This window comes from Aethina tumida, chromosome 1, assembly GCF_024364675.1.
Source record: "Aethina tumida isolate Nest 87 chromosome 1, icAetTumi1.1, whole genome shotgun sequence".
NCBI lineage: Eukaryota > Metazoa > Arthropoda > Insecta > Coleoptera > Nitidulidae > Aethina > Aethina tumida.
Genome location: NC_065435.1, coordinates 17,216,417 through 17,243,339, shown reverse-complemented (window position 1 = coordinate 17,243,339; position 26,923 = coordinate 17,216,417). Strand labels below are relative to the sequence as shown.

General features: G+C 29.0%; 1 protein-coding gene and 1 long non-coding RNA gene across 2 annotated transcripts; one reads left to right on the top strand and one right to left on the bottom strand.

Moving 5' to 3' along the window:
• LOC109604421 (steroid receptor seven-up, isoforms B/C) lies at positions 1-24,725 on the bottom strand. The gene is made up of 6 exons (XM_020020981.2): positions 23,942-24,725; positions 20,200-20,349; positions 14,713-15,011; positions 14,491-14,655; positions 14,336-14,417; positions 1-2,865 (listed from the first exon to the last, which is right to left on the bottom strand). The coding sequence occupies exons 1-6, from the start codon at positions 24,249-24,251 to the stop codon at positions 2,600-2,602; spliced, it is 1,272 nt and encodes a 423-aa protein (XP_019876540.2). The 5' UTR covers positions 24,252-24,725; the 3' UTR covers positions 1-2,599.
• LOC126266541 (uncharacterized) lies at positions 23,607-25,105 on the top strand. The gene is made up of 2 exons (XR_007548861.1): positions 23,607-23,900; positions 24,720-25,105. It is a non-coding gene; the product is annotated as an uncharacterized LOC126266541 (long non-coding RNA).
• Positions 25,106-26,923: the final 1,818 nt, after the last annotated feature.

Below are 26,923 nucleotides of genomic sequence, written 5' to 3'. Positions count from 1 at the left end.
GTATAAATACAGTAATTTATTCTATTTATTATACTCATTTATTTACAGGTTTGTTTGTTGTTACAAATATTGCATACTAGGATGAAAATCCAATAATTCTCTTTATTGGCACAGGCTGTGTTAAAGCCAAACAATCTATGTACAGTTTTTTTTCTAATAATGAAAACAAAAAGTTTATGATTTCTAATAAATAAAATCTTATTTGAAGAAACAATTGCACTAGGAACTAAGCTACTTAAATTGTATGAAACAGGGTTATACAAATCCGATTATCTGAATCTATAAAAGAATTATTTTTAGTGGATGGATATGGATAACACCTTTGTGTAACCCTGTTAATATGAGGCCGTCCACAAACAACATACAAATAATAATTACCCAAAATAATATACTTGCAACTCTAAGTACGTATGTTAGAAAGAAAAAATATTCCGATTAAATAAAATTAAGTAAAATACTTCAATCAACCTGGCTATTTCATACGTTCATACTATGTTACGTCCATAATCGAGACTGTTTCTAAAAGTAAAACAGTTACATTACAAATCAAATGGTGCAAGTAAAACTTGTACTTTTCAACACTCAAGATATGGTACACGTTTTCATTTAGTACAGATTATACTACAGTGTGTTCTGCGTTCTGCGTTTATTTCCACTTTGATATTCTATCTTGAAATATCTACAAAAATTGACATTTAATACATTTCGAAATGGAGTTATGACTATTTTACTTATTTATTTTGTATTTTGTTACATTAAAATAATTTTTGGAACCACTTTCTTACAAATTGCAGCTGTAATTGTTTATGATTTGATTTTGTTTTGATAATTTGTATATGATAATTATTTTATTTATGTTAATAAATCTGTATTTACTGGAGGATCATATTCAGTAGCAACAGCTGCAACTGTGGTATAAGTCACCTTATATTAAATATGTTTTATAAACGATATTCTTATATTAAATATTTTGAAATAAAAAAGTTCATAAATATGTCAAAAGTCAGTTTTCGTAGATATTTCTATAACGGTTAGATTCGTTATATTATGACAATTTAGGACACCCTGTACATATATGCAAATTGTTACAGCTACTTATTAATTACAGCTCACTATCCGTAAATAAAAATCTAATTGTCATACAGTATGGAACAATGGAAAAGTATAATTTTTAATTATAATAATATTTTACAGTGCCCACACTGTACACAATTTGACAAGTCGAGCCGAGTCTAAGTAGATAAAATGAAATTTGACAGGCTATTATTTTATAATTAATTGTACAAATGATATTATATATCACAACTTGGAAATATCTCGACCATCAAGGCTGAAGTGTAAAAGTTTCTCTTCGTTGAAATTTTAATTTGAAAAATAAATAGTTGTAACTGTTTGCATTGTAATTTTAATGCTGAAATCATTCGTATGATTTAAAAAATCATTGAAAATATGTAAAGCAGAATGTTTATCTTTAACATGAAGTATTTAGTATTTTCTAATAATAATAATAATAATTTATTAGTGAAATTAGTTCAGTTCTGTCTTTTGGATTAATTGATTCCATTGAATATTCATAATTATTCTGGAGCCAATGAGTAACAGTCTTTTTTCTCTTCTCTCTTCTATCATGTAATGAAGAAGTGAAGGAAAACACTTTACTATAGGTAAGTAATAAGACAAGATTAATTTCTAATTCAAAAATAAATTATTAAATCAAGTTGACTTTGTATCTGTCTCTGTTTCTGTTTCTGTCTCTGTCTTTGCCTCTGCTTTAGACACTTTCTATAAATCTTTTTACATTATTAATCTTGAGTTATTAAAAATGTTGGCTTTTTACCCTTACTTTTAATATACTCACTATTGTAACTTAAATAAATATCACAGAAACTCATTAAATGTACCAGGTTGTTAAAGACGTCACGGCACATATTTTTGAACTATTACTGTACGAGATATTGAGAAATTGAGAAATTCTTTAAAAGAACGTTTTCATTTTCGATGTAATATGAAATTGATAACAATCATAACAATTAACAACAAAAACAACTTAATTATATATAAAAAAACAAATTGAAACAGTGACTATATGTAATAGTTGAAAACAATAAATTATATTCTCAATAAATGAGAAAAGTAAATATTCACATTTATACAAATTACTATGTTATATATTACGAGTACATTTACACAAGACATGAAAGTTATATATCGAATTCTCATTAAATTAAATTATTTTATATAAAAAGGAACATATTTTAGCTGGTTTTAAACCCACCAGGTGTTTGGCAATTTGATATATGCTCAATTCATTCTCCCTTCTGATATGTACTATGTACTTAAAAGTCTATGGCGCATTCAAAAAAAAAATAGTGTCTCACTCACTAACATTTGGTTGTTTCGTTTATTTTTGGAGCTAAAATCTCGGATATGACGACGAACGACAAGTAACGGTAACTTATTTTAAATAAGTTACAAATATTGACAAATGATGTTGTTGCTGCTGCTGCTGCTGCTGTCGCCGCCGCTGCTACCATTATTTTGTCTATTTCCTCGGTAATGTACATTTTTTTGACTAGTGTTACTAGTACAGTTTTAAGTATCACATATACGGCCACGAGAATGAACTACCCGATAAAAGCATGTCCCTAATCAATGTTTCAATCGGTGTTTTGCCAACTAGTCGCACAAAAAATAATTGTTCTATTACCGCTGAACTGACAGTTCGCAAGCTTGGTAACCTTAACAGTAACTTTCCAAACCTGGTTGGCTGATTAGGGTATTGAGATCGGCAGTATTCTTCCAATGCACACTGGGATTTTTCTTGGATCGATTCTATATGCGCCACGTCACTTAATCCACAAGCATCTGAAAAGAAAGAGAATCGTTTTAACAATAATAATAATAATAATCCTTTAAGATATTTCAATTATATACACTCATACATGTTCTTGTTGTTCTTCTATCTTCTATCATTTTAAATTAATCATTACTCAACAAAACTGGTTATCTTAAATAAAACCAATTCCTCATTGTGTTAATCATTTTTTCTACAAAGAAATATTCAACAGTAAAAAAATTATACTAAATTAAAATTATTGAATAATATAGAATAGGATTAAATATTGGGAAATGAAAAACAAATATTGGGCTTTTAATTGGTTTAATTTTTCGAAATTTGATTGTTCAACATTTTCTACTAACACGCAATTCAAGTCAACCAAATAATATAAAACATTGGTTGGGAGTTAATTCCAACATTTGTAGATAGAGATAAATAGAATAGAATAGTGGCATAAGCACTGTATCTAAAAATTTTCGAGGTAATTAACAAAAAAAAAAAACGTCCAGTGAATATTTGCTTTGATTTGATTTGATTTGATTTGAGCAGAGATACTAAAAATGTAGAATAAAATTATTCATTCGTTTCTCCAGAAAGAATAATAAAAACCCGTAATGAAAATAAAACCTGACAAGAACCAATAACAATAAGCAATTTATGTTATCACTATTAACCGTATAAATACTTCGAAAGAAAAAAAAACTTCGCATTTATTTATAGTTGCACACAAATGGCATTTATCGTTTTATTTTCATGTTTTATTTGTATTATTTTTAGATCAATTAAATTGATCAATTAATTGAATGTATTCAATTTCATTGTCACATATTGAAGTTAAAGTTGAATAATAATAATAATAACTAAGAAATTGTATCATACTATAAAATTGTTAATAACAATTGATTTAACTAAAATTTCAAGGAAATAAAAATTATAATTAATTTGAAGATTTATAATATAAAGGAATCAATGGCGACGTAATGAAAAAAATTGATATACAAATCCAAAGAAATATTCAACAGCGAAAAAAAATATACTAAATTAAAATTATTGATATAGAATAGGATTAAATATTGAGACATAAAAAAGAAATATCGTGTCAATTGTAATTTTTATATTAATTTAAAAAATAAATTATCTGTCAGATTTTATATGCTTTTAATTGGTTTTATTTTTCGAAATTTGATTGATCAACGCCAATTTTCTGAACATTTTCTACTAACACACAACTCCACATCAAACAAATAATATTAAACATTCGTTGTAAATACAACATATGTTGCGAGTTCCGTCATTCATTCGTTTTTCCAAAAAGAATAATAAAGACACGAGATGAAAATAAAACCTGACAAGAATCAGTATTGTTAACATTAAGCAATTTATGTTGCCACTATTTACCGTATAAATACTTCGCATTTATTTAATATTTGACAAAAATGGCATTTAACGTTTTATTTTCATGTTTTTTTTTTATTATTTTTAGATCAGTTTAATTGAATACATTCAATTTCATTGTCACATATTGAAATTAAAGTTAAATAATAATAATAATAATTAAGAAATTGTATATTATAAAACTAAAATTTGAAGGAAATCAAAATTATAATGGCCAACTAAACATTTGAATATAGAAATAACTATAATTAAACTGAGGATTTATAATATAAAGGAATCGATGACGACGTAGGAATTAGCAAATAGGAAATATTCAACAGTGAAAAAATCATACTAAATTAAAATTATTGAATAATATAGAATAGGATTAAATACTGGGATATGAAAACAAATATCGTGATAATTGTAATTTTTATATTAATATGAAAAATAAATTGCCTGTCAGGTATTATATACTTTTAATTGGTTTTATTTTTCGAAATTTGATTGATCAATGTGAATTTTCTAAACATTTTTTACTAACACAACTCCATATCAAACACATAATATATAACATTGGTTCTAAATGTAATATATGTTGGGAGTTAATTCTAACATTTTTAGACAGAGGTAGATAGATAAAGTAGCATAAGCACTGTATCAAGAAATTTTCGGACTAAGTAACAAAAAAAAACATCCAGTGAATACTTGGTTTGGAGCAGAGATACTAAGAATGTAAAATTATTTCGGACATATTCCGTCATTAATTCGTTTCTCTAAAAAGAATAATAAAGACACGACATGAAAATAAAACCTGACAAGAATCAGTGTTGTTAACAATAAGCAATTTATGTTGTCACTATTTACCGTATAAATACTTCGCATTTATTTACTGTTTCACACAAATGTCATTTATCGTTTTATTTTCATGTTTTCTTTTTGGTATTATTTTTAGATCAATTTAATTGAGTACATTCAATTTCGTTGTCACATATTGAAGTTAAAGTTGAATAATAATAATAATTAAGAAATTGTGTTAATAAACAATTGATTTAACTAAAATTTAAAAGAAATAAAAATTATAATGGCCAATTGAATATTTGAATACAGAAATAATTATAATTAATTTGAGTATTTATAAAGGGTATAAAGGAATCGAGGGCGACATAGAAATTAGGAAATAGAAAATAGGAAATAGGAAGTTTTTTCGTCGTTAATCAGAGTTAGTGTGTGAATTTGATTTTGTCTCTCATTTAACGTCTGCAGCGGTTTCCTTACATTGACAGTGACCCACGTTGACCCACCTACTATATCTTTTACAGGTCTACATCTAAAGTAATGCCTGATTCATTTCGACTAGTTTTTTCGATTCTTTTACCGAAGTGCATATAAATCACAATGAAATAGTGGAGAGCAGGGCCAAGTTTTGGGGGTGCATAACAAAGCAGATTTTAGTTTTTGCCAATGATTTTCAGCGGTCGTTTACCGTTGACGGCTAGCAAATGGTTTTTCTGGTTGAATTTCAAATTATTCGCCGTCACCGCACCGCCACCACTCCACCACCGTCATATTAAATAATACTCAAAAAGCTAACTTTCTATTAAAATATACTTATTTTGAATTTTAAATATTATGTATAATACTTATTTATAAATTCCGGACACTTCTCTAAACAAACTTTTAGCTCATTTCCATTTCTGCACACCAAATATATTTTTAATTAATGATATAAAAACATACAAACAGAATTTAAAATTGCATAAGTTACTTTAGTTATCAGAGAAGCATTTAATAAACACAAAGTTTCGAGAATAATTTTCTATTTAACTACCAAAAAGATTAAAAAATGATATTATTATAAAGGATAAAGGTTATTTTGTCTTCCTTTCTTGTTGATCTAAATGTGATACCGTTTATGGTAATGACTGGTAACGTCACAATGCTCGTGTCAAAAGGTGGAAGGTCAAACGAACTGATAATAATACACTAACAATAAAACACAATACACACACCAAGTCATTGTTTAAATTTATGAATGTATTTATGTTACTTCGTTAAATATGTTTAAAACATTATTAAGGCCCAGTAGAATGCAATAAAATCTATCTATCTATCTACCTATTTAAACATGCTTACAGAATACGGATTACACGGATATTTATATTTTAATTTACAATAGAAAAGTGTAATGCGAAAAAAGTAAAGCGAAAACAAATAATATAGCCCTATAGATTTAAGTTGAGCAGTATAACGTAGAGTTGGAATTGTAACAGTTGACTTGAGTGCAAGCAGTAATTGCACAAAATTAATGTATTTGTTTAATTGTTACTAATTATGGGTAAATCTCGCATGGAATTTTCATTTATCATTGTACGATTTTAATAATGGTTCCTATATTTATTGATATATGCTAAACCAAATATGTATCATTAAACATGTCATCTAGCACATACCTGAGCGACCCAAATGGACATTATTTATTGTTTTATGATAGTTAAAGCATTCATATGATTTTCTGTATTTACACGTTAAACACTTTTCAATCAAATCTATTGACTAACATACAGTATTGGAAGAAAGAAGAACAACTTTTTTAAAATTCAAATAATTTTTTTCTTGGTTATAATGTTCAAAAAAATATATATTAAGAATTAACTTCCTTTTATAAATTTGACAATTACATAGTAAGACAATAAAAAAAATAAAGTGCTTAATTTTACTGATGATTATTTAATTTGGGCTGGAAAGAAGTAGAGCAACTTATGCTATTTATTTAAAGTTTTATTACTACAAATAATTTGTAATTAATTAATTCTACACTAATATATTGTATTAATAATAATATTTGGATCCATATTTTGTCAGACCTCCTGCAGAACCGTGAATAAATCTTGCTGAGTACTATACTCTTTGTGTTTTATTTTGTTGTTCGCTTATCTTTAGATTAGATCAGGAAATTGACATGGTCAATTAAGTCATAACATTAAATTTTTCCCTTGAAAGCCACTGCTTCAAATATTTTGAAGTGTACTTCGGGTCATGTTGTTGGCACATTTTTATCTCAATATGGTATCAATATCCTGAATCCTGAAAAGCAGTCCCATACCATTACCGACCCGTTGCCGTGTTTAACAGTGAATATGGTAAACATTTGGTAAAAGGGCCTGGCTTGTATATTATTCTCTGATAGTAGAGATTTTTGGTTGGCCCTCTTGCATGAAGACTCCCTTGTAGTTCTACCTCTTACGGTACTTGAAGAAATATTAATTCCAAGCTGTATCTCAAGTTGACCTTTTATTTTGCTGGAACTGAGGAAAGGATCTTTTTTGGAGTAGGATAAAATTTATTTATCCTGAAACCTATTGATTTTTCTTGGTCTTCCAGTTTTATTTTTCCTTACACATTATCAAATTTTGAAATTAGTTGTAAAACACGCGTTACAATCGAGCGATAATGTCGTTCCACGAGGCATTATATTAACTCAGTTTACTTTGGTGTACACTATACAAAACTAAAAAATTTTGTCGTTTTTGTAGAGATTAGTGTCATTTAGTAAAAAGTTGCTCTACTTTTTGGTAGCTGAATATTTAGTTTTTTGATTTGTAGCTTAGAATTATTTTTAATATCAGAAATAAAAATAAATTTAGTAACAATGTGTTAATTAATGAATTAACTATTATATTAATTAAAGCAATTACGAGAGAAGGTAATAATCGATCGGTTAATTGGACAAACGTGCTTAAGTGATTTTAACACGCGAATTGAGACTTTTAACAATGAGGTTATCTAAGTTGGTCCATACTCCTTTCTAGGTACATGATCATGATCCAAGTGTGCAAAATATGACACACCGAGGGACCCGAAATGATCCATGTCGGCTGAGCTTTTCAGTTTCCTATTACATTGGCGCGTGTCGTCTGCCCGAAGTTTTTTTCTCTCTGCCTCTATGCCTCCCTGCCACTCTGCCCCTCTACCCCTCAGCCTCACCAGCTCTCTGTCAGTACGCAGAAGGGCATCATGTTACTTCAATTGTATCAACCGCACCAGTCTTTTGTGGTACACGAGAGGGATGCTGGGCAAAAAATTATATACTTATCTATTATGTGTCGGGGAACACGTTTACATGGATATTTAAATTAATAAACGCCGTTGTGTTTGATTCACTAGCCACGGGGATCCGTTTCGCCGTTCCGCCGTTCCGCCGTTTCGATTTGTTTCATTTAATTTATGTCACCTCTTTAAACAAACATACTTTAATGATTTCAGTGTTTTCTTTTTTTTTGTCTTGCATAATTTGTATTTATATTTTTAACGAATTATAAATAAAATGAAATAATCTATAAAATATTACAGATACGTTAAATTAATTTTATCACACTAAGAAATAACAATAGTTTTTTTAATGAATTCAAAAAGATAAAATCGAGAATGGGGTAAGATTTACATAATCGGATGTTTTAATATTCAAATATTTACTTATTCAATTTTCGACTATAGTCTATTAAAATACTTTGGATATTCGTTTATTTAAAATCTACGAAGTATGTAGAGAGTGTCAGGCATTTTATAATTCTAAATCGAATTTTTATAGGAAGGAAAGGACTATTTCTTTTTCATATTTATTTTTTTACCTAGAATGTAAGTAGTTTAAACTAAATTTTATTTTGTATTTCTATAAAATTTTATAGAAAAATTAGATTAATTTTATCAAGCAAAGAAATAACAATAGTTTTTTTAATGTATGTAAAAAGATAAAATCCAGAATGGGGTAAGATTTACATAATCAGATAGTATTTTTGAAATTCTACCTGATAATATCTAGCATAAATTTTGTAGTATTTTTATTACAGTTTATATCAAAAGTTATCAATAGTGAATAGTGAATGGACAAACGTTATATGAACCATTTTATACAGTAACAGAATTAATCGGATGTTTCAATATTCAAATATTTATTTATTCAATTTTCGACTACAGCCTATTAAAATACACATATTAAAATAATCTACGAAGTATGTACCATAGAGTGTCGGGCATTTTTTAATTCTAAATCGAATTTTTATAGGGAGGAAAGAAATATTTCTTTTTCATACTGTCATTATAATTAATTTTTTACGAAATTATTAAGATAAAATACTTTGTTACTTTTGTTAACTATTCCAGAGTGTAAGTAGTTTAAGCTGAATTTTATTTTGTACGTAGTTGATAAGTGTATTATAGTGATAAATATTTTATTTATAGTTGAAAATTAATCCTATGATTATCAGATTTGTGAAAATTTAAAAATGTCTTAAACTTTTTTTCAAGCAGTTTATATCCTGATTAATGGGTGACGTCTTAAAATTTATATTAATATGTATTATAAATTAAAAGTGATAAATATTTTATTTATAGTTGTACTTATTCATGTGACTATCAAAATTTTAAATTTTATTATATATACATGTACATACATACATGTTTGAAGGAATTTTAAAGAAAAAATGTCTATAAATGTTAAGTTGTGTGTTTTGTGTAAATTTAGAAATGCTTTAAAGTTTTTTCAAGCAGTTTATATCCTGATTAATGGGCGACGTCTTAAAATTTGCTAAGCTTTGTAGTACGAAACATTATAGAAAATTAAAACTAGCCATTAACATAGCAGAATTGGATGTTAATTACGTTTACTCGATAAAAATAGAACGTAAATTGTTCACCTGCAAATATATTTAACATATCACTATAAATAGATTGTTAAATGCAACAATGAAATGTCTGGCAGACTTCGTAACACATTGTCATCCAAAAAAAGTCCTATAGTTATTTTTAATTTCCTTATACCTCTTACGATTCTGTATACTATACAGTCTATTGTAAGCAACTACAGATTTATATGGTAAAATATTCCAGAAAGTGCGTAAATAATTTGGTGACAAAAGAAGTAATATTTCGATATTTTATTGCATGTTACACTACATAAATTACTTAATTTAGGGTTCCTGCTTCATATTAAATATTAGTGGAGTAGGTATGACATAACAATATGATATTTTCCCCACTAACGTAAAAGAAAGACGTTGCAGAAATGACTTTTTACGTTTGAGGCTCAAAGGTCAAATGGGATTAATTATTGAAATTTATGGCACTAAAGGGACAATTCATCCCCTTATATACTAAAATATAACCTTTTTGTAGGTCAAAATCCTTTAATAAATTATACGACAAATTTCTTCCGACATGTATATCTATCTATATTTTTCCAATCGATTTTAATATTCATTCATTTATTTATTTATTTAAAGTTTAGCTGATTAAACAAGATAATTTGTAAAAAGTGAAGTTAATCTGGTGAACAAACAGAATTGTATGAATTGGACGAGCAAGTGTTTGTAAACAAAATAAAAATAAAAGTAATAATAAAAAACGCGACATCCCTATTTTAAAGAGGGTGTAAACGTCAAATCAGGGTCTCGTTGTAAAAGAAGTATGTGGAAGCACACTATTTCACGCAAACTTTAAATAGGGTTTGAATTGTGACAGGAGCTTTGAACAGAAAGATTATTCACCCTTTCTAAAGCAAAAGTTGCTTAGGGCGACATCCCTAAAAATTAAAAGCCACAGATTTTCACTATGCCATTATAACAAAACTACCCCACACCCCCGATTATGATTCATAAAGCTGACTGCAGCTACCATGAACTATCAATGAGCCCTACTAAGATCATCTGTGACCACATTATGGTAAAAAATCAATAACAATACAAGTGTCTCATTTTATTAAATTCCCCAGTCAGTCCCCCATGTGCTCTACTCACAGATTTAATTAATAAATATTAAAATGTGAGGGTACTGACTGATAAACTAATACTGTCTCACTGTTTCACACAGGTTATTGGGACATTACACTCGTTTTTTTATTCATATTTTATTGAATTTATCTTTTCTTAATCAAACACATTTTTTATTGATTTCAATCAAAAATTCTTTCTTTATCTAATGTAATTGAGTGTGATCTACGGATCCTCTCATCAGTGACACATTCCAAAGCAACATGTTCTCTTTTAATGACAATGATGCCTTAATTACTATCATATATTATATTATTAAGCATATGATCACAAAAGTCTCAGTTCTGATTTTCAATTCCCCTTGTAACACAATGTCACACTTTGAAGACCCCCTCTCTTCCCCATAACGTGTTTCGTTATTTATCGATGGATGGTCTGTGCCTCATATCTTGGTCAGCATAACTTTACGCAGTCTATTGTAAAAAATTTCAACGAAATTTTATTGAAGAAAAAGAATACATTTAACGAATATTAAAATTGAATTGAACTTGAGTGTAGAACAGTAGAACAGTAGAACAGAACAATATTTAATAAACCGTACATATTAATGGATTTAGAGAGTTGCCGATGCACCGAGATAATCTCTCGGGTCAGTGTCCAGATTCCAATACAGTTGCTGATGGGATTTCTAGTCCTAGCAGGAAGCTACATCAGAGTCCAGATGTTTTAACATCTAACAAATGATGGAATATAAAAGTCCACTAAATTAATTATTTATTATAGAATATAAAAAAGTTATTATAGTATAGTATTAAATTCGACCAAACCATTGGCTTGCAGTACAGGTACACTCAGTACAGTACAGTAGTCTGTTACATTATTAGTTAGATATGTAAATGAAAGATGTAAATTAAGATTAGAAATTATAAAATAAGTTGTCATTCGTCGTTTAAGGAGACTATTGGCAAAGTTTGTAATTGCTTCAGTGACAATAAAGTATAAATATTCAAAATTATTTTGGGGTGAATAATAAGATAATAAGGCATTATTAAATTTTAGGTTATTTTTAGTGTCGTTACGCAATGTCTTGGTTATATTTATTATTATCTGACACACAGCTGCTGTTTTTCAACAATTAAAGTTTGCTACATTAGTAATTACCAGAGGAATTGTTAGTAACACTTGTCGTTAATTGTAGAACATTATATTCTTTATACATTTTGACGCCCACCACATTATTGATGCTCCTAATTTACTAATTACAAGTTTTCATTACTTGATTCTTTGCACTGCTCTTAATTAAAATGTCCGAACAAAAAAACTTAAATGTACACTTTCCTTCAGCAGATCTCTTTATGATGTCACTCGTTTTTATTAATTCAACTGAAATACAACTCCTATTTAATCTATCTTGCTTAATTACCCTTACCCTGAGTAAAACAGGGTAAGTTTTATTCATTTTCTTTCCTTTAAATTGCTCTTACCCCACTCTTCTGCAGGCATAAATTTTATTTAATACTCATTTTGTATCAATAGTAATGACTGGTAAAAAAATAATTAATATTTAATTATTGTATATAACGACTAAGAAAATCCATTATTATCATTTGCGGTGTGTAGATAAATTATAAAGGGGAAAAAGTGAAAAAGAATAAAAAATAAATATAAAGAGATAAATAAATAAGTAAATAAATTTGAACGGAATGAAAATTGTTGTATTATTCTTTTGACGTGTATATTTGTGTGATGTGAATAGGGTTTCTCGTGTGTGAATTTGGTAAGCAGGTTAGGTTACGAAAGGTCGTGACTTGGTCTACGCCTGATGCCTCCGGCTATTCCAGTACATGAACCACAAGTTGCGAAGAAATGCACTCTTGGTGTTCTGTGATTCTTGGTTATTCCCTGACGACTCGTGGCCTTAAGGCGAAGATAGAAACTGCCATCGACTGACACGACTGAACCGGAACTTATCGATGCTTGTGCTATTCAACTATTCGACCAAATTTCATTTTTCTTCCATGTCTTTTCAAATTCGAAATTCCTTTCGTTAATTTTAAATTAACGAACAAATATTTAAATATTGTATTTAAGTTAAATGAATGAGAGCGAATTAGTTCCTAGATCCTAGGTCCTAGATATTTGCATCCTAAATTTTAAGTGAGCTAACAAAAAATCTAATTATTGTAAGTGCAAAATTATTGACACTTTAATAAGTTGATATTAAATTAAAATTAAAAGCTTGTTGAAAGGTAAGAATATCCAAATCCGACCAAATTAACAGTTAAGTCTCTATCCATTGACTATACAAAGAAATTTTACGATTCGTTTGGGGCAATAATCCATTTATCAAGAAACGTAAAGTCAGCAAAATTATAGATCAAATCTGATTGAGAATTAAAGGGGGATAAAATATGATCTGTGTTTTGAGGATTATCTCACACATAAATCGTACAACAGTACACAGAAATAAATATTGGATGAGGAGTGAAATTAATAAAATTAGTGAAATGAATGAAATGTTTAGTTGCATTTGGCAACAGTGTATAATAAATTTGATATTTAGGTAAATCGGTACAACAAGCGTATCAACTAATTGATTTGATATTCAAATATGTGTTTACATTTGACCAAATGCAGAGTAAGCAATTCGTTAGCTATGTATAAAGCAGGCCTTTCTGGTGTGAAGAGCCAAACGACCAACCACTCTGTTGACTTTGTTAACAGTGACACCTCAAATACACTATTTATACTTATAATATCAACGAAACAAAAGCATACGACGGACCATTCAACCATTCAACTTGAATCCCCTTTTCGGTTTGCTCGGTTCGGTCCGGTTCGGTTTCTTTTAATCAAATTTAAATGGGAATCTGAATTTGAAATCTGTGTTGGAAAATTAGTGAAACGTAGGTGCATTTTTAAAATTTTAAAAGCTGAGGCTGCCGCTACTCCTGCTGCATTTGTGATGGAGTTTTATTAAAATTTTAAATGTTTTTTAAAGTCTAATACTTATAATTAGTTTTGTTGGCATAGATATCGGTAACCGTAGCGCTTGGGTGGACGACAATGAAAAGGCGTATCACCAAATCCAACGACCACTAACATTTCCATTGTGCTCTGAGCTATTAGCAAGGATTTATAGCAATCGTAACACGGTATCCTCATTCGTATTGTCCTGTTTAACTTCAGATCAGAGCTTAGATAATCATCGGAAAACTTACCGAACTCTCGTTTCTAAAATTTTCACTGCTGATTGATAGTGACTACTAGTGATTCATTTTAATAAATTATAAAAAATATTCGGCGTTATTGGGTGTCATGCGAAGTAAAAAAGGAGAATATTTTCAACACTTACCCGTTGTGAAGAGGACGATGGCTTTGAGACACGAATATTCAGCCGAGTCAACGTGGAGAGCTTTTAATTTTTCCACTTGTTCCTAGAGAAGGACAACGAAAATTTAAATTAAAAAGTGTTGAATTTTATAATTAATGAAATAATGTGTGGCTTACCTGGAATATCCTAATATGGTCCATAAATTGAACAACACGATCAGCACACATGGGTGATGCATGAAGTCCTGCTGCCGCTATTAGAGGCGCCACATGAAGAGGCATTGAGCATTGACTAGCATTTAACACAAACAATTCCGACCAGACTAACCTTAGTAAGGCTACCTGTAACAATTAAAAACGCTCGAATTTGGTAAAAAATAGAAATTTTTCAAAACTCACTTGGTCAGTAACTTGAAGGTCCGGAAAGAAAGGTATATTTCTTGCCCATTCGACAGCCGAAAACAATAGCCTCGCTGCTAACTCGCATATATTTTCGATTCCCATAATATTGTTTGGCTGTATGCACTGTCCATATCGGCTAGTTGGATATGGTTCAGCTCGAAGTAATAACGATATGTAACTGCTCAGGTATGTGTGATTACTTAACGACGTCGTCACTGAATCCGTCGAATTAAAAAATTGATTTGACAACCCTGAAAGGGCTGGCTGTGAAGGTGGTACTCTTCCCCTTTGGACGGCTGAAAATAATAATAATTAAATTAAAATTAATATATTTACTTTTACCACATATTTTAAATAAAGTTACATATTTAATTAAACATTTATAAGAAATAAATTTCACTTGATTTTTATTTTATTTTATATTTATTTCACATGTTTAAATAAAGAAATTTTATTTTAAGGTTTTGTGACTAATTTAAATATGCTGATACTTTTTTTTGATGAATATTTATAAATATGTTATTTAATGTATAAAAACATAATAGAGGGAAGAAGTAAGTTATTTTTATTTCACATTTTTAAATAAATAAATTCTATTTATTTATCTATTTGGAGGTTTAGCTGCGGCTTTGTGACTATTTTAAAAATGCTAATGAATATTTATAAATATATTTATTAAATGTATAAAAGTATAGTAGAGGAAATAACAAAGAGGAAGAAATGAAGTAAAAAGTAAATTTGGAAATTGTATGCATCCATCATATAAGTATTAAATAATTGGAGGAATATGAATAGAATTAATCGGACAGATACGTGTAAGTATTTTGTTATAATGTGCGGTATTATAATTCAGAGTTGCTATATGCTACGTGGTTATCGTGGGAAATGACCTTAGTTGACCCTGACCCTGTACCTCTACGATAGAACAGAGAGTATAGACCCAATAGCGGCAACTAGTAGTACAACCAACAAATATTACTTCTAGTCTTTTCACCTATAAGTTCATTTTCTCATTTTATTTTTCTTTTATCATATTAATAAACAAACAAATCCATGTAATTATCACAAATAAAATAAGTTAAGAAATATGGTAAATGAAATAAATAGGAAAATAAGTGTAAAATTGCTTGAAAATCTGTATTCTCTGTAAACATTTTCAGATTGACATTCGTAATTGGCCGTAAGAATGAAAATGGTCGGGGCACAATAATGTCTAAAGTGTATTGTTGGCAAATGAAAAGACTTGGAAACAATAAGATTGGATGTTGGATGTCGGGAGGATGCACAGATAGGAAATAAAATCATAAAAATGATGCTGAGTAAAAAAATACAAAAAAGCCGAGGTTACATTACGTGGAATAATTTCTAGTAAAATATAATAGAGAGGTTGAAATATTTTTTGTCATACGTGGTTTTGAATAGCACATTAAAAACAATGAACGTAAAAGTTCTGGCATTGAGCATTTCGAAGAAAACGTTGATACTAAATCTCGAGTCCGAAACTCTTTGGAACTACAGGCCTAGTTATAACTTACTACGACTACATTAATTATATTTTCTCGGAATTTGCCTACTTTTTATAATATCCTAAGTTGTATTTCAACTTAACAACCGACTTTGTATGGTCTATTTAATACAACTAGTCCACTACTATTTTATTTATTTACTTTAATGCATAACGGATTTATTCTCCATTATTTTGTATCCAAAAAATAATTTTTTATTCTTTCTTTTGGTTACGATTATACGTCCGATTGTGTCATTAATGATAATTTGTTTACAGAACCTATTGACCTGATGATCGTATTAGATCAAAACTAATCGCAAATACAAGTTATGTTATGTTCTTACATATATATAAATAATCAAATAGGAAATTAAAAAAGTGTTTAAAAGCTTTATATTTATTAAATTTGTGTACTACGTCTATTTTTATTATAAATTCTTTTTTTAACATTTTTTAAGAAATTTTGGATTTTTTATCTTATTAAACTTAATTAAATATAAAATAATAGGTTTTTTTTACTTTTTTATTATATGTATATGTAAAAAGTGTTTAAAAGTTTTACATTTTTCAAATTTATGTATTTATTATTATTATTATATTATTATTATTATTATTTGATTTATTATAATATTTATAATTTTACTGTGTCATTACTACGTCTATTTTTATTATATATTTTTTTTTTGACACTTTTTTAAGAAATTTTGAATTTTTTATATTATTAAATTTAATTAAATATAAAATAGTACTCTTTATTATATGTAATTATTATATATTTTGAACAAATAATTAAAAATGTTTATATTTGAAATAAGGAATAAATATAAATGAATTTTAACCGACCTGAAACCGATTTGAAACCGAGTATATAAATATAAATAGCTAAGATGTATCGATGTAAATTAATCACACCACCAGAGTTGTCTAACATCATTTGTAAAACTTGCGACATTTGAATCATATTGATGATTCAATGATTGGTTGTTATTAACGTGATTTTTTATTTATTTTTGACGTACACTTATTATTTGATTGTTATTCAAAAAAGCAATATAACGGTATTTTATACGAATAGAAATAAAAAATACGAATTGAATGAACGTACATCACACTTAATTATTATAATTATTACAATTTTATTAGTAAATGTTGGCCACTATAACAGCCAATAGAAGTAATAACAGCAGCAGCAGCAGCAGCAGCAGCAGCAACATCTGCACTTGTCACAAAAATTTTTAGAGGCCCTCATGTGTGCACATCATCATTATTAAGTAAAATAAGGTTAATGAACGATTTTTTTCGTTGCTCACGAACCATCATGAGTGACGATGACGACTGCATATATACATTTTAAATTTATTGTAAGTACATAGATTTATTAAACGACCCTAAGGGTTATATTAAACGAAACTAACAACAATTAATGTAACTGCTTTTTTATTAGTTACATTTGATATGTGTCCTTGAAATGAAAAGCTGATTATCGAGTACCTGACAAATAAAGGAGACACAATAGTATGTTGTAATAAATAATGTGTAGAAGATATAATACATACACAGGGACATACTTGCAATATATAGGTCAGGTAGCAAATCCCCAAACTAGTTCCTTTAGGGGTATCACAAAGACACCTTGCACCATTTTAGGGTAGTACACAAACGTGGTTTCGGCCAGTGTCCAGTAGATATAATAATATGTAAATCAAGTAAGGGAATAAAATCCCTTATTTAAATTTTGTTTTCTTACTCGTGGGAAACTTGGTTTATACGTATTTGCGTTTTATGTACAATGAAGCAATTTATGATGCATAATATATTAAAACTTTTACTGGTGGTTGGGTAATCCTGCTAGGGAAAATTCATCCTCTAGTTATTTTACACTTCAATTTTAAATTTCATGGGCTCGAGGGATGATTTATATCTATCTGTCTATCTATTTATTTATTACGGTCACTTTATTTTTCTATTTTACTATTCAAATTTTTAAATTTATTTATTTATTTTAACTAACAGTAAAAACTTTCTAGACACTAATTTACCTCTTTAAATTAATATAATGATTAATGATTGATTTTATATATATATATATATATATATATGACACTTTTTTATATTTTTATCAAATGATATAGTCACTTATTAACAATATTAATTATCTCGAAATTTAATATAAATATTGTTATATCCTAACTAGTGACAGTTAAAATTAATAAGATACTGGGTCATCCGTCTAGATACAAAAAATTAGACATTATTCTGTTTTTGTTTCATTGTTTTTTACAAGTATTACACTAATTTGCCTCTTTAAAATAATATGATAATAATTATTGATTTTATGTTATATATGACTCTTTACGACTCTTTTATATTTTTATCAAATGTTTTAGTCACTTATTAACAATATTAATTATCTTCAAATTTACTATAAATGTTATATCTTAATAATATTGATATGATAATTGGATTCTCATAAGAAACGTAACAGTGAAAATTAAAAAGATACCAGGTAATCCGTCTAGATGCAAAAAATTAGATATTATTTTGTTTTTGTTTCATTGTTTTTTACAAGTATTACACAATTTTGATGAAATTTGATATACAGGAATTTCTGGTAGTGCTAAATTTAATTATGTATAACAGGTGTTTGTTTTGCCATTACCATTACAATTAGTCTAATATGTTCAATACTTTATAATATAATAATATTCCTGAATTATACAATTTAATGTGTTGACTTTGATTATTTTTAATTTAGTTGTAGAGCCCGTTTGTTAAGGAGAAATGGATTCATCAGTCGATAATAAATACATTGTGCATAGCAATGACTATAAATAAATAGGTCATGATATATGCTCATTATTTTAGATTATATTTTTATCGAATGGAATGAAATGGAATCGAATCGAATCAATAAGGGTGTCGTGGAATGAAAAATCCTTTGAACAGGTGTGCGAGTTTGCGGGTTTGCCTCTCACATCACGTTATTTATGTGTGAATCTGTTTAGGTCCGATTGACCAGTTAGGATTTGACATCGGTCAGAACTAAAGCGGAAGGAAATAAGGTAGGAAAAATGAGGAACGGATATAAAATTTAAATATCTTAGGTAAACACAGGTAGCGTTAAAAGTGACTTTATGGTCTTTCGGAATAAAATTTGAATAAATTTCCCCCTTATATGCTCCTGGCCAGTTACAGAAAATACAACCATTAATCTAAAGGTGGCTGTTAATATATGCATACCGTAAACGATCTTTTAGGTACGGGAACTCGGCCTTTTGTGTGTGGACTGGACGGTCAAGTATTTGTATATTAAACCGATCCATCATCTACAAGAATAGGGAACTGCTGCTTTGCTTTGCTTTGCTATTCTATGACTATGGTTATGGCGATGGCTATGACTACGGCTTGTTATATATACATAAGCTTACGATCCCCCGGCTCTTAAAATTGGAACGGTCAAAATATCAATTTTCTCCCACAATGCCTCAATCATGCGTCTCAATTCTTTACTATTTTTTACAAAAAATTCAACTATTTTATTACCAGTCTGAATTTAATTGTGTTAAATTTTAACTGTAGACGAAACAACTTTTACATCTCTTTCATTTAAAGAAAGAGAAAATCCACTGATGATGAATGAGAGACATTGTATCAATTAATGGATGACTGCATATTGCATTTGCAATATCAGTGGTGTGCCATAAAAGTTTATAACTACGCCACCAGTGTTCCTTTAACTTATACTTTTATCTGTTAAGCAATTATCTATTCTATTGTTGGCTTTATAAGATTATTAAACATTTTTAAAAAGGTATTTTAACAAAGTCATTAATTAAAATAAAATTAGAAAAATAAGTAAGAGAGTTTTGTGTCTATATCGATTGAAAATAATTTTAGAAAGTACATTAACACCACAATATTGGGCTCAGTAAGTTATCCAATAATGCTTTATCTAATTATAAGATTGTTTTGATTACCTTCTCTCCTCATGCCCATTTTCATGCATTTCTTAAGTCGACAATATTGACACTGGTTCCTGTGGTGTTGATCAATAGGACAATTTCGACTTCCTCTACACGAATACGTTAAGTTTCGCCTCACACTCCGTTTGAAAAATGACTTGCAACCTGAAACATTTCAAAAACATTTATGATTGAGTCGACAGAAGAGAAAATGTTTGCTTGTGACTTGCATTTTTCGACAGCCAAGAATTTATAATACGTTTCCTTGTTTCAACGCGTTTACAATTAAACTAGTAAAGAAAGAAAGAAAAAGCACATAAAACATAAAAATGTATATTCGGTCGAGTTAGTAATGACGTCATTTGACACCGCATTTTTTAACGTAATCTGTATAATTTCATGGTACAGCGCAACATTTATGGTTTTATGACTAAAAATGTTTTTATAAAGGACAATTTTTCTTGGATATTCCCCAGAGTGCTGTCAAATTCAAACTACGGGAGATATAACGACGTCTAGATTTTTTTATATTTCGTCGTCAGGAAGACATCAACTATTCTAAAATATTTCTCCCCAATGAACAGTTATTAACGTTTTTATGTAGTTTGTGCCAACTTCCCCGAACTATCATATAATTCATCAATTGGTTCTTTGCATGTGCGACCCAATTAGCTGGATTAAATCAATTAAAGCTCGACTTTACAATTAAATGGTACATTGTCTAAATTAATTTATATTAGCTGTAGTATGTAGGTCTTTGCTTACATTTAAGTGTCAGGATTAATCACGATTTTCATTAGAAAACTTTTAATAATAAACTCACGGAATCGCATGTGGATCTTTGACTGAAACCTTAAATTATATATTATTTGTTTTGACTATTTAATATTTAATCCTTAAGAATAAGAAAGGTTTCTTTGCATATAAGATTTCTCGTATTCAATTACTGAAATTTACTTTCATGCAAAATATTTATATGTAAACGTAAATATTTAATTACACTGTTAAAACAGTATGATGACATTTTAATTTTATATGATTTTTAACGATAACTTTACATACACTTAATATTTGGTGATTTCAAGGGAGGATAAAACCCCATACATTAAACATTTTATCAAGCATTGTATACTAAAAGGCAGTTAATTAAAGCTTTAAATCAAAAATACTATTGTCATTAAGGATTTGATTCAATAGGCTTAAAATAGATACATACATGGTACCATTAAAGCAAATTATTTACTCCCATATTCAAAGTTCTAATTTTTATAATTGAAGTAATTGAAGTAAGTACTGTTACTTGAGTACCTGAACATAACTATAAATAATGTCTAGGTTAAATAGGTCCTTTTAATATATATGGTAGAAACTACATTGACCATGATCTGCTTGCTGGTAATCTTCCCATGGAAAAATATTTTCAAAATTTAAAAATGTAAAAAAAACTAATTAACTAACGTATACGTTTCAATTGGTTCAAATAATTACAGATAATTGAAACAGCAATCTAATTTTTAATCTAACAATAGTTTCAATTTTCTCAGCATCCAATTTATAATAAATAAATATTTGTTTCAAAATTTAAGAATGTAAATCTGGTTATTTGCAAAGATATTATTTATAAATTGTTAGGTGTATATATGTGAACACCGATTGGTCATACTGAATTTTGAGAGAGACATCATGCATGACAGAGGCAGTAAAATATTCCTTCTACGAAGCAAATTTACATACTTTTACTGTCTCTGTCGTGCATAATGTCTCTCTCAAAATATAGTCGGATCAAACGGTTTTCAATTCATATAAGTTTCGTTTTAGCTAAAATTAAATTAATTGAAAGAGGAGCATGTAACAAGTAAAAACAAGTAATGCGTGTGAAATACACATCTATGTATACTTGAACTGATGCATAATGTTGACAGATATTTTTCACTTATAAATAGGAATTAGACAGTGCTTGAAATACAAAAAAATATATATTGAAGCTCTATTATTTTTTAACAAATAACAAATTTTAAATACTTTTAATAATATTGAAATGTCAGTGAATAGGAAATATTGTTCAAGTACTTTTACTTAAATCAGTACCTAGCTTCGGTAAATATATTTTATTTATTGACAAAGTTAGAACAAGTCTACAATGGGTTTACAATAGTCAATTTGCAAAATTTAATATTCAAAAAATAGTAACACAAATATTGTGTCTAATATTTATAGAAAGTAAAAGTAAATACATAAATACAAACCTTTAGATCAAATTCAAAAATCATTCATTATTATTAGTACTTAGAAACTATTTTTTAAAATAATAATAATAATAATAATATTAATAGTAATTTAAAGATTTAGCATCATATGAAATAGTAAAATTGAAAATAGCATAATTCAAATTAGCTCTGTCACCTAGTTAAAACGCATATCTGAACAAGAAGAATATATAAACACAGAAGTGTGGAATTCAAAAAATTTGCATAATGAATATGGATGAGTATTAGCACGTACGGGTCTCAACGGGTATTAATATCGCGCCCTGAGGCACACGACGTTTTATTTCATCCTCGGACGAATATGGCAACAGAAATCATATCTCTAATTTCCTCTTTTGTTAATTGAACAGACGGCACCCACAATCCAACTCGGATTCCACATTTTTTACACATTTAAAATTAGACCATATAGATACAGTATGTGTAAAGATTTAATTTGCTTTTTTACCATTTTGGGTATATGATAATAAATTCTCAATTCAATAACGAACTTCGGTGGACAAAATCCAGCTAGTTAATTTATGTGTGTTGATTGAACTAATTGATCAAAAATGCTATAAATTCATTGATGATATCACACACATTCAAATATATAATAACATTACAGTCATCACAAAATCAAATTTTAATTTACGTTTTATTATCGAAAAGAGTAGAAATTCTCTAAATGACTATTGAAATTTGTCTGGCCATATGCATATGGCCATCTGGCCCGTGATTTTTTGCCATTGTCTCAAACCAGGTGTAATAGAATAGTAGTTATCGTTTTTCACATAATTGAAATTTTGTGAAAAGGACACCTGCGCCGATTTCTTTCCGTTATTAATCACGAAATAATAATAATGGCGCAGTGAGATATGAAAAACAAAACAATTTTACCGGACGTTACATTGTTGCAGATTTATGTAATTGTCTGTTAACAGACAGACCGTAACCACCGAAATTAGGGACGAACGGGAACCTGAGAAGAAGCATTTTCCATTGACTAAACAAGATTGTAAACAACTAAATTGACATGGGGTTAAAATTGAGTGGGAACTTTTGTTTGTTGCTTTTGATAATTCGATTCGTTTAAATTAAATAAAAATTGATATGTCATATTTTTAATAAGGAATAGTAGAGTAGACCAAGCTGTATAGTATGTGGAAGAACGTAAACACATTGTCGCATCTTCTTTGTTTTAACGAAGAAGAACGTGTGTGCAAAGACGTGGAGACGTGGAGACGTGGAGACGTGGAGCGGAGGAGAAAGATAGGAAAGGCACACATCCATTGACCTTGTAGATTGGTAAGATGAGTATAAAATGATTTCTTTGGCTGCGGTGACTGGTCGAGTAAAGAAGTGCTTATGGAAATGCGGGTGAGTTGAATGGCAGTCTGGCAGTCAGGCAGTCAGGCAGTCAGGCAGTCAGGCAGTCAGGCAGGCAAGCAGGCAGACAGTTGGCAGCAGGTATGTAGTAGTAACAAGATGATGCGAGAGTTGTTCCTTACCTTCACAAGTGAATTGTCCGTAATGTTTTCCGGAGCTTTTATCGCCACACACAACACACTCAATGTTCTGGTTCTTAATGTCTGCACTGTTCGCACTGTTCTGTGAGTTCTGTGAGGGTGTCTGACGATTGATCAGTGATATATCGGTGTTGTCAATCGAAATTGGATTTAAATTGGTGGGTAAGGGGTTTAAATTGGTGGTCCCGACGGCGGGTGGTAAAGTGTTCAATCCATTAGATAGCGTGTTCAGACTGGTCGGTATCGGATTAACGAGGGAGGAATCTCGCCAGGATGGAGCTACCAGAGCCATGGCGAAGTCCTCGTCAGGCTTGGTACTATGGTCCACGTTAATCGAGGTGGAGGTCACCGTACACTCACACTAACATCACGTTGACAACCTCGACACAGAGTTCACCGCCTTCGACTCTAACTTCTGCACCCTGAACCTGTATTATACTTGGAGACTTGGTTTCGGTTTTAGACGGAGCACGTACTTTCGCATTGGAGGTGATAGGTCAACCCCACAACACACTCTAGCCTCTACTAGTGACCTTTCGGTCTCTGGCTCGACACTAACTTGGCCTGGGCGGTTCGGGGAGGTTCTCAGTTCAGAGTCGGGTCACGATAGGCCATAGGGCGTTCCTCGTCGTCTGGGTGGGGGGGACTGTTTCGAAATATGCTTTCAGACGCGCGACGCGCAGACAACACGCTCTAACACTCATTCCATCGAGCTGATATAACACAAACATCCGTAAGAACTATTCTTACTTGCTAACAGATAAATCGACCGACCGACCAACAGACCGAACGACCATATTCACTGCCGTGCCAAAAATTGCCTCTTCTGCTCTTTGGCTCTTCCCTTTAAACAATGCGCCGCAACGTGCCAGACTGATTGATTAAACGCCAAACACCAATTCTTTATCCCATCCCTTGGCCGTGGATGACCGGAGTCTTCTTCAACCTCTGCAGCCAAAGCACGTGCTGACACATCAACATCACTCCAGTGCCGTTGCGGTTACAGTGTCGTTGATTTGTGCTCCTTTAGTGTTTCATTCATGCATTCATGTACTTGACAATGCTATTGTATATATATACATCGTCGATCGTCGATGGTGCACAATTGTAGATCAATCTTATCAATAATAATTAGTGTTGTTTGTTTGTCTGTTGTTTGTTTTCAATTATATTTCGTCTGTCAGAAAATGTTCTGAAAATTTGTAAGTATTTTTTCAATGAAATGATTTTATTTTTAACGCTTCTATTATATATTAACTGCACATTTTTTTTATTTTTCAAATCATTCATATTATTTAATCAATAAAAATAAATAATAAGATAAAAATAGAGTTTCATTTTTAAAATTCGCTGCTACCACGAAGTAATACACATTCAATTTAATTTGTTAGTCGCAAACAAACACATAAATCGCCATTCGCCATTTTTGATTGTCTTCTCTTATTGGAACACGTGATGCTGTTTATGGAGATAAACCGAGTATGTCTTCACAATAATTGGTGATACGTTTCTAATTAAATGTATTACACATTCTGATTAAGATTTATATATAATTTTCACACGTCATCTTGTAATGTACCATCCCAAAATAATTACCTTCAGCATTGGTTCAGCTACTTTGTCTTCCACAATCCTATTTATTACGTATTTATACGTATCCAATTTCTTGTTAGTCATATCTAACGAAATAATGTCGTTAACTGACCTGTTAGTTCAATGTGATTTAACCCCCTTAATTTTTCTTTTCGCTTCAATTAATTATCTCAATCCAAAAATTCTAAATTCTATCTCTATTCAAAAATTATTTTATTAATATTAAAATTATTATTATGATTCTGACTAATGTATCATAAAAAATTATATTGTTCTTCTATTTTATTTATTTATTTTTTCTAGTTTCTTGTAATTGGTGATACGTTTCTAATTAAATGTATTATACATTCTGATTAAGATTTATAAATAATTGTGACACGTCATCTTGTAATGTACCAAACCAAAATAATTACCAATGTTGAAGTCTGAAGTCAACCCTACTTTGTCTCCCACAATCCTATTTATTACGTATTTATACGTATCCAATTTCTTGTTAGGCATATCTCGCCAAATAATGCCGTTATTGACCTGTTAGTTCAATGTGATTTAACCCTTTTAATTTTTCCTTTCGTTTCAATTAATAATCTCAAGGCAAAAATTCTATTTGAATTCAAAAATTATTTTACTAATATTAAAACTATTATTATGTAGTAATGTATCATAAAAAAATATATTTTTCTTCCATTTTATTTATTTATTCATTTATTTTACTTTATTTTATCGATTTTTCTTATTTCTTTCAAAATTTTCTTTTATTATTTTTATTACTCATAAAAATAGAAGTATTATATTAATTTTTGTATTGATAATAATTAATTTTGACAAAATAATTTAAACATCTTGCTATTGAACTTGGATGAAGTTAAAATGCGAAATATGAACCAAACAAATTTTTATTACTCAAAATTATTTTCTATTTCATAGTACATATTTCTTTTTATATCTTCAATATGAATTTTTTTTATTTTTTGTTTATTATTAAATTTTTCTAATTAAATTTTTATTACTCAAAATTATTATCTATTTCATAGTACATATTTCTTTAATTTTATGTATTTTATATCTTCAATATGAAATAAAACCATTTTTTAAATAAATTAAATATATAAAATAAGAAATATTAAAATATACAGAACTGGAAAAAATGTTGCGAGCATAAATTTTCTGGAAGTCAAATTTTAAGTTTATTAAATTATGTAAATGCTCCAATTTTAAAATATTTTTTAAAAAATAAATACTATTAAAAATTTTTTAATTAAGTTTTTCTAATTAAATGTTTTATTACTCAAAATTATTATCTATTTCATAGTACATATTTTATGTATTTTATATGTTTAATATAAAATAGAACCATTTTTTAAATAAATTAAA